The sequence below is a fragment of the Nerophis lumbriciformis genome, linkage group LG04, assembly GCF_033978685.3.
Source record: "Nerophis lumbriciformis linkage group LG04, RoL_Nlum_v2.1, whole genome shotgun sequence".
Lineage (NCBI taxonomy): Eukaryota > Metazoa > Chordata > Actinopteri > Syngnathiformes > Syngnathidae > Nerophis > Nerophis lumbriciformis.
Genome location: NC_084551.2, coordinates 28,587,501 through 28,600,774, shown reverse-complemented (window position 1 = coordinate 28,600,774; position 13,274 = coordinate 28,587,501). Strand labels below are relative to the sequence as shown.

The 13,274-nt window shown below is 36.6% G+C and overlaps 1 protein-coding gene across 1 annotated transcript in view; it reads left to right on the top strand.

Moving 5' to 3' along the window:
* The window catches only part of mtbp (MDM2 binding protein), a 65,537-nt gene that overhangs the window by 16,945 nt on the left and 35,318 nt on the right, over window positions 1–13,274 (top strand). Inside the window, exons 8-12 of the mRNA XM_061951382.1 lie at window positions 2,221–2,337; window positions 10,002–10,096; window positions 10,909–10,975; window positions 11,110–11,227; window positions 11,541–11,720. Of these exons, the coding sequence (XP_061807366.1) occupies window positions 2,221–2,337; window positions 10,002–10,096; window positions 10,909–10,975; window positions 11,110–11,227; window positions 11,541–11,720 (577 nt within the window). The remainder of the gene's footprint in view (window positions 1–2,220; window positions 2,338–10,001; window positions 10,097–10,908; window positions 10,976–11,109; window positions 11,228–11,540; window positions 11,721–13,274) is intronic.

Below are 13,274 nucleotides of genomic sequence, written 5' to 3'. Positions count from 1 at the left end.
TTCACCCCTTGCTCCTGATGGCTGCTGGTTAGAGCCTTGCATGGCAGCTCCCGCCATCAGTGTGTGAATGTGTGTGTGAATGGGTGAATGTGGAAATACTGTCAAAGCGCTTTGAGTACCTTGAAGGTAGAAAAGCGCTATACAAGTATAACCCATTTATCATTTATCATTATCACTTAGCCTGTTTACTTATAGATGTTTTGGCACTTGAAATTGTGTTGGAAGAAAAAAACAGTAAACAAACTTTTTGAGATAATTTTAAAGCCTCGTTTTGAAGTTTTTTCTTCTTTACTTTCAGAATCAGAATCAGAGCTTTTATTGCCAATACGTGTTTGATACGTTCTAATAAAATTTTATGATTGACTATATAGAAAGCAGCACTGAGATCTAGTAGCAGCAACGTGGATGACGCATCAGCATCCATGATCGGGTAGTGACATGCTGCAGAAGAAAACAAGTCAGTTGGGAAGACACTAAACAGCAAATTTGCCCTCCGCATGAGAAATTTAAGTCCAAAAAAGTATTATGCACACTCTGCAGGAAGCACTTCCACCAGAAAATACCAAAGTAAATACACTTAAGGAGTAACAGGTCCACAATAATGTGGATGAAAGTTTGTTTAGAAAAACAGACATTTTTTAACATTGCCATGATGTTAAAGGTGTTTCATAAACATTAAGTGCATATTTATTCCCTTTTTTTAGTCTTGTTGCTCATGCAAAATAAAACACAATTAACATAGATTAAGAATAATGATATTTAATTGTGATTAATTTAAATTAATCCTTAGCAACCCTTTAGTTAATCTGATTTGAAAAATGTATTAGTATTAATTTGACCCGCATTTGTCAAACATCATTAATTTTTTTACCTGTCTAATGTTGATTGCTTTGAGACTGCAAGGGAAGCTCAGCTTGCCCTAACATGTCAAAAAAATATGGTCAAATATGTACTTAGTAAATATGTATTTAGTTTTAATTGACTAAATATGCGCTAGAATGAAAAAAAAAACCTTTTCTTCAGAATCAACTACTTTTGCGACAGCTGACGCGACTCTCTTCTTTCCTTAATTCTTGAAGCATCACAGTGCATTAAACAGTGTTGAAGCTGAGCGTCCATTGACTTCAATGGGGGAGCTTAGACGGGGTTGTTCATTGCAGCTCGACTAGACAATCATTGGATAAAAGCTCGGCTTTGTTCGCCCATCGGACACTGAGCTTCTCTGGAAGTGTATGGAAAGTGGGCTTGGCCTGAGGCTGAATCCTTTTTTTCTCTGCTGCAAAATAAGCGAATCAGCAATCTTGAAAAATAAACCACTGTCATGGCATTTTTCAACTTTCATTCTGTTGTTCCGAGTTGATATGGAGAATGTTTCAATCCTCTAAGTCAGTGTTTCTTAACAATAGGGCTTGGGCCCATTGTTGGGCCGTGAGCGCCCACTAGAGGGCCACCAAAAAATTTCTGTTTCTCAGCTGTGGTCCGAATGCACTTTCATTTCCATACATCCATCCATTTTCTACTGCTTGTCCCTCTCAGGGTCGTGGGGGTGGCTGGAGCCTATTCCAGCTGCACTCGGGTGGAAGACGGGGTGTACCCTGGACAAATGCACTTTTATTTAATTAACCATTTATTCAAGAAACATATATATTATTATTATTTGTTATTAATTTAGTTAGAATTTTAATCAGTTTAGCTGTGTGTAATGTAAATAATTTTTTCATCTGTTTTTATGAGTCCTTTCTTTTGCAGTCTATTTCTATTTAGTTTGTATTTATTTTGGGGTTTTTATTTTTTAAGTTTATCCTGTTAAACTGCAAGTAGGTTAGGTATAATTATTGAATACGATTACAATCAAGAACAATATGACTAATTCAGTGTTAATATTTAAGTGGGCCTCATCTCTCTCTGTAGTGGAAAAGTTGGGCCCCGAGGTCAAAAAGGTTAAAATGCCTTGCCCTAAGTGACATTTTCTATCATCTTCAAATCTTTTATGTTATTGTAGACTGTACTCCTGTTAAGAGAGTAGCTGAAAAATAGCTTCCCCTATATGAAAGACCAGCAGCCACCACTGCACCTGTCTGTTTTATACAGCAATCTTTGTTTTTTGTTTTTTTAGTTCAACATGGTTACACACCATACTTTATTTGCCATCACACTCTCTGTTGGTTGCTGCTAAGTGGTGGGATATATCTGATATATTTTTTCTCTTCTTTGACTCAGTACATGTCAGAGCTACGTTTCGATGGCTTTTGTTTGCGCTCCCCAGTGCATAACATATCGAGGTCCAGTCTACTGCAAGACCCGTCCTCCACTGCAGACCACAAAGTACATTCTGAGGTGAATTTTCAACCTTTATTATTGTATTGCCCTTGAAAATGTATTTGTGAGCTTCAAAACACTGAGCCATTTAACTAGGCCTGGGTGATGTGGCCTAAAAATAAAATCTCAGATTTTTTCACCAAGAATTTGATTTACAATTTTTTACAGATTTTTTCCCCCTACTTTTTAAAGAAACCAATGAATACAAATGACAGAGGTAATTAAAAACAAGTTTTGCTCTTATTTGATCAACTAGTAGTTTGAAATTACACTGCATGTTACTCTTGTATAATGTTATTTTTAGACCAGATATAAATTGTACTTTTTAAGCTATAATTTTCAAACAACTATATTAAGAGGTTCCTCTGGGAGGTAGTACTTCTGCTTGAATAAAATACTTCTGTAAACAAAAATGTAGCATTGTACATTACATGCAAATACATATTAATCTCCAATATTGAGATTATTAAAGTGCAAACTTAAAAACTTCAATCAACTCTATTAAGAGCTTCCCCTGAGAGGTAATCCGTCTGCTTGAAAAAAAATACTTCTGTAAATATAAATGTGGTATTACACATTGCATGCAAATGAATACACTTCAATAAATCATAAGATACCAAAAATCATTAAATAGTACCGGTAATACAAATCAATCAGATCAATAAAGTCCAAACTTAAAACTTCTGCTTTGATTAATATACTAATGTAAATACAATTTTAGTATTGTACATTGTATGCAAATAAAAAATCAAGTAAATATTGAGATGACTTTATAGTTTTAGTAAGTGGCTAAACCCAGGGTTTTACCTGAAGTATCCTAGGCTCCTTGTTGGTGTGAAGTGATGTTAAAGACAATGTACACTTCATTGCACATGTACTATATTACAGTGGTGCGTTTCCCACCCAGGCCTTCAGTGATCTCCAACTTCAATGATTACATCTCAAAATACCATAATTGATGTCACCACATGATCATTGCTGGAGAAATACTATACAGGAACACATTTACACACTACTGTTTATTGAATCACATCAACGGTATACAAAACGGGTTATTTTCTGGCGCATTTAAAAATAAATTAAAACGCATCAGCAATTAAAACATATACCGTACATTTCTCTGCTTGGCTTATGCAACTTCCGGTCAATAAAGTTTGATTCAAAGTACACACTTCTCAAAGATTTATTACTGCCCTGACCGCATGATGGCGACAAATACACATGTAACAATGTTAATTAAATAACAAGCATGACACACTTTAACAACGAGAGTTTACAACTTTTGGTTGTAACAGAACAGTGACTGTCAACAACTTGCAATCTGATCGCAACTGTCTCTCAACTCTGTGTTCTCAAATTCATCCGCTAACAGTCCTGATGAGTATCCAATCACAGGACACGTAAATGTCACGTTCAACGTGAGGTCTATAAGGCCTTACTGACAACAACTCGTGATCTGATTGGCTATCGCAACTGTCTATCACCTGTATGTCCCCGTTCGCTTACAGTGCACGGACGCCTGCATTGTTGATTCTGAAGGCGTCTGGCAGATTTGGTACAGGATGGCAACATAAGCTAGCTGAATTCTGATTGGATACATACTAAAACTAAAAACAACAGCACTGGAACAAGCATATTTTGACATGAAGAGAATATGAATAATTCTAGATATTTAGGGAAATAATTAATGAATTATGATCATGATTTCTGGTTGTTAGGCCAGCAGAGAAGGCCTTGCTGGCCCTGACGGCACACCACTGCTATATTAGTATATCGATGATTAAATGTGTTATAATTCCAGAAGAGTCTTGCAGCAACACACGCCTACGAGCTGTCCGGTTTGGATGTGCAGAGCGACTACTTTAGTGATCGCTCTGTGCATTGTTCTCCATACTACATGGTACCTTGTCTAAATAATTTTGCCAAAGTACGCTGCTTCTTAGGTGCAATGTAGACCTGTGTCCTTTAAGAGCACAATTAATAAAGCCCCGCAACCTATTATACTGTAATCCTTCAGGTGTGTGCATTTCTGTGGCAAGGAGCCCATGTGTTTGTTTACAAGGTAGAGGATGTGTGCAGTGCGAAAGCTGTAAATGTGTTTGGAGCAGGGGTGCTCACACTTTTTCTGCAGGCGAGCTACTTTTCAATTGATCAAGTCGTGGGGATCTATCTCATTCATATATATAATTTATATTGACTTATTTATGAAACATGTTTTTGTTAACAAGTTAAAGGTGTTTAATGATAATACAAGCATGTTTAAAACATATAGTTAATATTGTTAATAAGTTAAAGGTGTTTAAAGATAATGCAAGCATGTTTAACACATATAGTTAATATTGTTAACAAGTTAAAGGTGTTTAATGATAATACAAGCATGTTTAACACATATAGTTAATATTGTTAATAAATTAAAGGTGTTTAATGATAATACAAGCATGTTTAACACATATAAATCAAATCAAATCAACTTTATTTAGTTAATATTGTTAAGAAGTTAAAGGTGTTTAAAGATAATACAAGCATGTTTAACACATATAATTAATATTGTTAACAAGTTAAAGGTGTTTAAAGATAATACAAGCATGTTTAACACATATAGTTAATATTGTTAATAAGTTAAAGGTGTTTAATGATAATACAAGCATGTTTAACACATAGTTAATGTTGTTAATAAATTTAAGGTGTTTAATGATAATACAAGCATGTTTAACACATATAGTTAATATTGTTAACAAGTTAAAGATGTTTAATGATAATGCAAGCATGTTTAACACATATAGTTAATATTGTTAACAAGTTAAAGGTGTTTAATGATAATACAATCATGTTTAAAGCATATAGATTCCTTTCTTTCATGAAGACAAGAATATAAGTTGGTGTATTACCTGATTCTGATGACTTGCATTGATAGGAATCAGACGGTGGTGCTGATAAAGTCCGCATTTTCGAATGGAGGAGAAAAAAAGTCCTCCTTTCTGTCCAATACCACATGAAAGTGGTTGGTTTTTGGCATCTTATTTATCCAGCTTCCGTACTCCTTTGTACACACTTTACAAGAAATACATTGTCGGCAAACTCCGTAGCTTGCTAGCTTGTGCACGCCAGCTTTCTGAGACTCTTATTTTGGTAGCGCAAGCAGGATGAAGCAGCGCTTTTATTGTGCAACTGTGCAGTCGGTCTTTGGAGTTTTGACGACAGGTACGGCGCCAGAGTCTGTTGAAATAAAGTGTTTCTCGCCTTCCAGTCGGTAATTTTAATGAGCTGGCAGCAGCCAGCGTCATCTCAGAAGACCCTCGGGTGCCGTGAATGTCAATCAAGTGACGAAAGTGACGTCATAGTGAAGATTTATGATCGCTCATTTTTAGGACTATTTTTTTAATGCCTGGCTGGTGATCGACTGACACACCCTCCACGATCGACCGGTAGCTCGCGATCGACGTAATGAGCACCCCTGGTTTAGAGACAGAACTCTGTGTGAGACAAGGTCTTTAATAACAGTTGGTAAAGAGCCACACTATAATGAGCTTTCTGATGTACGTAGATTAATAGCGGTTTTTGTTTCACTACTTTTGGATTGTTCCGTGTCATGTTTGTGTGTCCTCAATTGCTCTCAATTGCTGTGTTTATTGCTATTCTGAATGTTGCTGGGTCAGGTTTGATTTTGGAATTGGATTGCATTGTTATGGTATTGTTGTGTATTGTTTTGTTGGATTGATTAATAAATTCATTTATAAAAAAAAAAAAAAAAAAAAATATATATATATATATATATATATATATATATATATATATATATATATATATATATATATATATATATAAAATAATAGTTGGTAAAGAGCCACACTATAATGAGCTTTCTGATGCAGATTAATATCCATAACAATAAAAACCAAAGGGTGTGCACAGGAAGTTATGGCTGGTTTGGGATCCTTAATATAAACATATTCAGACTAAACTGTATGTGTCTGGTAGAAGAGAGAGAGAGAGATAATGCTCAGAGCTCTGATGAAACAGATGGTGGGGATTGTCTTGGCAGAATATAAAACAATACTGAAGGACAGCATAATTGTTCAAACTGTTGGAATTACAAACTTTATGCTTACACGTAGACTTCACGTTTTCACTCACAAATGTGCAGTGTTGGGTTAGTTACTGAAAAACAGTAACTAGTTACAGTTACTAGTTACTTTATTTCAAAAGTAACTCAGTTACTAACTCAGTTACTTACACCAAAAAGTAATGCGTTACTGTGAAAAGTAACTATTTAGTTACTTCTACTTTTTTTTTTTTTTAAAGCTCCATTAATGCCCTTTTAGCCTTCATTTTAGTACTGTTATTGCACTGGAGAATAATACAATCTGTTGATCAACTTGACATACATTTGCATCACTGAACTCTGCTAAGCAATGTGCTCTACATACAACACACAAAGACAAAGATATGTTTCAAAGGGCCAATTTATTTCAGGCCGGAACAAATTGACACAACTATTTTAAATAGCTGCAACATAACATACATAAGTAACAAACAGCATAATAACACTAACACTAACACTAACCACGTTAAACCCAGATTCCGAACTAATAAAGGTCTTAACTCATTCTCTTTCTATGCCACTTCAATATGGAATGCACTCCCAACAGGTGTAAAAGAAAGGGCATCTCTATCCTCCTTCAAAACCGCACTAAAAGAACATATCCAGGCAACTACAACCCTAAACTAACACCCTCCCTTCCACATAATACCTCTTCGGATTGTAAATAATCAAATGTAGACACTTTTTCTTATACTTTCTGATCTCTCTCTCTGTGTCCACTACTTGCTGTACATATCCTACCAAGTCAGTCCTACACTGTTTCAATGTCCATTTCTCTGAGGATGCAATTGATGACTGAAGTGTTGATACCAACCAAACCTAACCCCCCCCCTCCATATCCCACACCCCGGATTGTAAATAATGTAAATAATTCAATGTATATACCCTGATGATTATCTTGTGTGATGACTGTATTATGATGTTAGTATATATTTGATAGTATATATCTGTATCTGGACCCCGACTTAAACAAGTTAAAAAACTTATTTGGGTGTTACCATTTAGTGGTCAATTGTACGGAATATGTACTGTACTGTGCAATCTACTAATAAAAGTTTCAATCAATCAATCAATCAATCAACAACATAGCTGTAAAGCTGGCTTCACCTAAGGAAGGCACACGTGACATACACAGAGCCTAACCAGGCAGATTTGAATTGTTGTTTTGGGCAGTAGACGGGATCTTTGATCCAAGACACAACTTACATTTAACTAAAATGTTCTTTTCTTTGTGCTCGACAAAAGAAAAGAAGTGAGAATATCTCATACTTGCCAACCCTCCCGAATTTCACTGCCTCTCCCTGGGACAACCATTCTCCAAATTTCTGCCGATTTCCAGCCGGACTTAAGGCACGCCCCCTCCTGGTCTGTGCGGATCTGAGTGGGGACAGCCTGTCGTCACGTCCGCTTGGCCAACCAAAAAGTAACCACAGAACACTATACCGTATAGGCGTATAGTGTTCTGTGGTTACTTTTTTATTGGCCAACGGTTGTATTGCGCACCCCCCTCCCCTCCCCTCCCCTCCCCTTCCCACACTCAGACACACAGTCACACGCACACACAGAGAGCGCAGAGGAAGAATCAGAAGCACGTCTCTGCTTCGCTGGAATAAAACACACTCAGATCCTCAGTTTCTAGCCGATACTACATAAAAAGTAACGTAAAATAACGCAGTAACGCATCATGTAGTAACGGTAACTGAGTTATTGAATATAAAAAAATAACGCGTTAGATTACTAGTTACCGCCGAAACTAACGGCGTTAGTCCCAACACTGCAAATGTGCTTGACCAAAGTAGGCACAGCAGGTCAGACACTTGAGATGTGTAAACACCAGACCACTCTGTTCAGTGATGCATTAATGAAAATCTAAGGTAGACAGGGAAAAAACATGTAGGTTAATGTAACATATGATGCAACTGACCTCAGTGATGCCCACACTTTCAGTGCCGCTCATAAAAGAATATTTTTTCTACAGCAGTTCGTTCTGCATTGCAGTAATGAGTGATCACATATTATTACATTCAGCATCCACCAATAAGTCTTTGTTAAAAGAAAAATACCTGTCAACAAAAACTATTCAAAGCGTATAAAGGGTCATACAGCAAGAATGAATTTCAAAACAAAATTGTGTAATGTCAGTAAAATGGTAAAAACCTAGAAACTGGAGTAAATGTATGTTTGCTTGAGTACAATGCAAAATAGAAATACAAATGTTTTGTTCAAAGGAAAGGCAGCTATCACAAATGTATTTTGGGCCTTGGCAAGCAAGCTGAAATAATGACTTTGACATGTCAGTGTGATTTTGATTGTTATTAAGGATCCCCATTAGCTGGTTGCCACAACAACCCACTAGTCTTCCTGGGGTCCACAAACTCAATATAATTACAAGTAAAAGCATATAATTACTTTTCAAACTTGACCTATGACAGCGCTCTCGAAAGAACAATTCATTACTGAAAACGAACAACATGTAATCGTGCTGAGAGATATGGTCTTTCATTGCAAACAGATTATGTTGTTTGAGGTGCTTTTTATTTAATTTCAGCGTTATCACTGTTTAAATGAACACTATGATGTTACATCAAAAGACTGTATAGGTTAAAGCACTCATGCAAGGTCCCCTTGGAATACATTTATGCTAGGTTTGTAATTATCAGCTCTAATCAGAATCAGTCAAGTGACATATCCCTATTGGAGCTGTTAAATGGAGTTATAAACATATACAAACAATGATTTTAATTGGGTATGTACATCTGCTAAAAGTTCTAGTATATGTTATAGGGCTGTCTTTGACTAAAGATTTTCATAGTCAAATCTTATTCGTTAGATTTGGCCCATAGTCGACTACCAGTCAAATCTATGGCGTTGTTTTTTTTTAAGAAAGAAAAAAACAGATTGGGATATAGAAAATATTTTGCAACCCCTTACCCCACTTACACCATAAAGCTAATACCTGTACTCCCTGTGCACACTCTGATAATGAGAGTGCCACTGCCACCTACTGTAGTGGATGTGCTATTACACTTCATCTTAGTCCGACACCAAAAAACACATTTCCCCGGTGTCACACGTGCCCCCGTTGGCATCGCAGCGGTCCTCCATGTAGAAACATCTTACCAACACTATTAGTAAAAGATTCTTGTGTGCATACAAATAGTTTTCAGAGAGAGAGCTGTGGGAGGCCAAAACACAAGGCCAGCTGTTTTAGACTCGTGATGTTACACCAAAAAGCAGCAATCGCTTTCTAGAGACAGCCAAAATTGTATGCAGAAAATAGTGATCTCTCAACTTCAAAAAACGATTTGTCTGCACAGAATAATATTTTACTAATGATGAACGCAATCAATCCATTCTCCTAGCACACATGCTGTACGGGAGCCTCAGGAGGTACTTAACTCCGCCTCCCTCCCACGGAGTCTAATGTCCAAATCCTGAAGACAGCCATATATAATATATATATTATATATAATGTATTAAGGAAGTTAATGGTATTGATTTTAGGAATCTGCATGATGATTATAACTTTGCCAGACAATGTTGCCTTTATTTATTTATTTATTTGTTTCCATTTTTGCAGGTCTTCCAGTACTACGCACCAGTTTTGGACCTGCTTCATTTGGTTACTCTGTCAGACCTGCCCAGCTTCCTGATGTCCAACACCCTGTTAGAACTGTATCCTCATGTCTGAAATTTCTGTTTCCATGCAATCCTACGGACTGTAACACCCTCCTCTGTTAAAAAGTGAAATGTTGTAACTATTACAACTTCAAGTCACACTCGTTTTTATGAATATGTATGCCGCATATTTGTATGTAAGTATGCAAATCTGGATGGTCTTTAAAAAGTAGGATGACTACAAAGCCACACAAACCTGCACCTCCAGGCTCAAAAACAGCTTTTACCCCAGCCCTAGAGCAATGACTGAACTCTGCAAAACAGTCATGCTCCTCAATATCATCATAACCACAACACTTCCTCTGAAAGGACTGAGTTTGCAATAACATCTGAAGGTTTCTGCATCACACTTACATTTTATTTTACATGTTTTTAATCCTTTTTCGGAAATAACAGTCAATATTATTTCCAAGACACTGAACATGCTTGCTCTCCACACGGGTTTTTTCTGTGTACTCCAGCTTTATCACATACCCCCACAATATGCATGTTGAGTTAATTGAAGGTTCAAAATTGTTCAGAGGTTTGAATTTGCATGTGAATGTGTGTTTTTCTATACTGTATGTGCCCTTTGTTTGGCCTTTGAACAGTCCAGGATGTACCCTGCTTCTCACCCAAAGTCAGCTGTGAAAGGCCCCAGCTTACCCGGGACCCTAATGAGGACAAACGGTATAGAAAATGGATGGCTGGATATATTTTGGCATGTTTAGCATATCAAATTAAGCTGGTTTTAATTGATTTCAAGTTCAACCTATTTTGTAGTCTATGTATTGTCTTAACATGGCATGTTCTTTAACTAAAAAAATCAGATACCTTGCTGTGGAGTCAGTGAAAAGTAAACTTGTTTTGGACCAGCTTAAGTCATTGCGTGGAAAGGTATTTGACTTAATGCTGGCAGTTCATCACTGTCACAACTTTTTACTTGTCACACTACAATTCATTTTGTTGAGTGAGAGGTCATCCGACTGGGGGCATTGTGTGTGAATCTAATACATTTTTTGTGTGCTCAGGTAGGAGCTTTGCTCAGCCTGTCCTGCGTTGTCACCCCAAACGCGCAGACACCAGTGAGCCAAATCAGCTCCCAGCGCTGGAGAGAGTCTCTAGCCAGGAGACCCAAGTCCTTACCCAGTGAGTCCTTTCATTACCATATAGTGTAACAATGTGTTTTATCTAGCATACTGAAATAAATTAATAACAAGAGCTACATTTGTACAGATGATAAAGCCCTATGAATGAGGCAGACTCACACGTGGAAAACTCTGCTGTGAAAATCTTGACAGCTATATTAAAGACGTACAGTAACTGATTTGACTGCATTCATGTAGAAATTGGACTGCAGCATAAATGTATTGCATATTATTTTGTGTTTCAGACATGATAAAGAATGGAGCTACAACCTGCAATGTCTACCGTGTTTTAACATTCATATGTTGTCTTGCAGCACCTGATGTAGATGTCAAAGGTGAGCATGCTCACTACTTCCTGTTGGTCCAGGGCTCAGACAATATGGAGGATGGAGTCTGTACAGTCAGGGTGTTACATTCCGACAGTCAAATTAATGGCGCGGCTGCCATGGCGACAGTCTCTGGAATGTTGGGGCAGAAGCTGCTGTCAGCATCAGGTATATTACAAAAGCATTTTGTAAGTTATACAGACCAAAACCTCAAGCCTTTGGCATCCCTGACAGTTTGAAAAGGAGAAAATGAATAGCAAGAAATGAACGGTTGAGTTTCATATGACTTGTTTACTAAAGTCCGCTTGTCCCCTCTAATTTTATAGCCACAAGTGTGAGTGTTAAGCAGCCATCACTGTTCATCAGGTAACTTGTGCTGTATGTGAGATTACTATGCCTTTTTTAACCAATATTTTATAAATTTCTCCTTTCATGAGTCATGAAGATTTTTTTAGGTACATAGCAGCATGTTTTGGAAAGCTATGGTGCTGCGAACTGTGAAAATAAAAAACATGAAAGGATAGCTAAAATAATGTGGGGGATAAACATCCGTAATTAAAAAGTGGTCTTTTATAGATTTCTCTACTGTATTTTTTCAGTTAGTGTTATCCAATTTTTTTGTTAACCTTGTAATCACCAAAATCTAGCATTATTTTAAAAGTTCCAATTAACGCTTCTATTCCGTTAACCGCTGAGTATATGTATATAAATGTGTATATGTATGTATATATATATATATGTGTGTGTGTATGTATATATATATATATATATACATACAGAACAAAACTTCAAGGCATTGCAATCCATAAACTTAAAAAAAAAAAAGATGTGCTACCGGTAGTTAAAAAATGCAAATTACGATTTGAACTGAAAATACATTTTCTTCTGTTAATTCTTAGTTTAATTGTATTTATATTTGTTCTACCATGTTCAATGTGAGTGTATAAAATGTGATCAAAAGACTGAAAGGTTGAGATATTCACAAACGAACCAAATCTATTGACTAGCTCATCTATTGAGATGAACGATAGGTCTGTTTATATTTGAAGCAGTGATGAAACATTTACATCTCAACCCAGGCAGAAACAGCTGCAGCTTTGCACAGAGTGAGTGTGGGTCTCCTCTGCTGGACTTCATTGTCATTGCACTTAAAAGTACAATGAAGATTGTTTTCAGTACATGCTGTCTAAGAGCAGACATTCAGTAGACGGCACATGCTTGGTAAGACTCACAGCATCAGTGCTTTACGTTAAAGACATTAGAATGTTACGCGCTTTCATGTCTCCAAACATCCAAAAAAAAGTTGCAAGATTTTTCGCTAGTCTTTTTTGAGAAAGAAAGTCACTAAGAGGTGTTGGAAAGATTTTGTATTTTGTAGAAATACAGAATTTCTATTCCTGCTTTAGGAGCAATTGCATTCAGAGGATGAGCTACACTTCCATGTTTAGATAAGTTTCATGCATAAATAGCACAAAATGTTGATTGTTATGCTAATGCTTTCATTGTCAAAGATGTTTTTGTAATATCCATCCACCCATTAATTTTGCACCGCTTGTCCTTTTTGGGGTCACAGAGGGCTGGAGCCTATCCCAACTGTAATCTGTGATATTTCTACCTGAATAAAAGCTTCTGATATTCAGTACATTACATGTGGTACAAATTAATGGTCTTCATATTTCTGCATTGGAATGTTTTAACTTTTTAATTAATACAATGTAATAT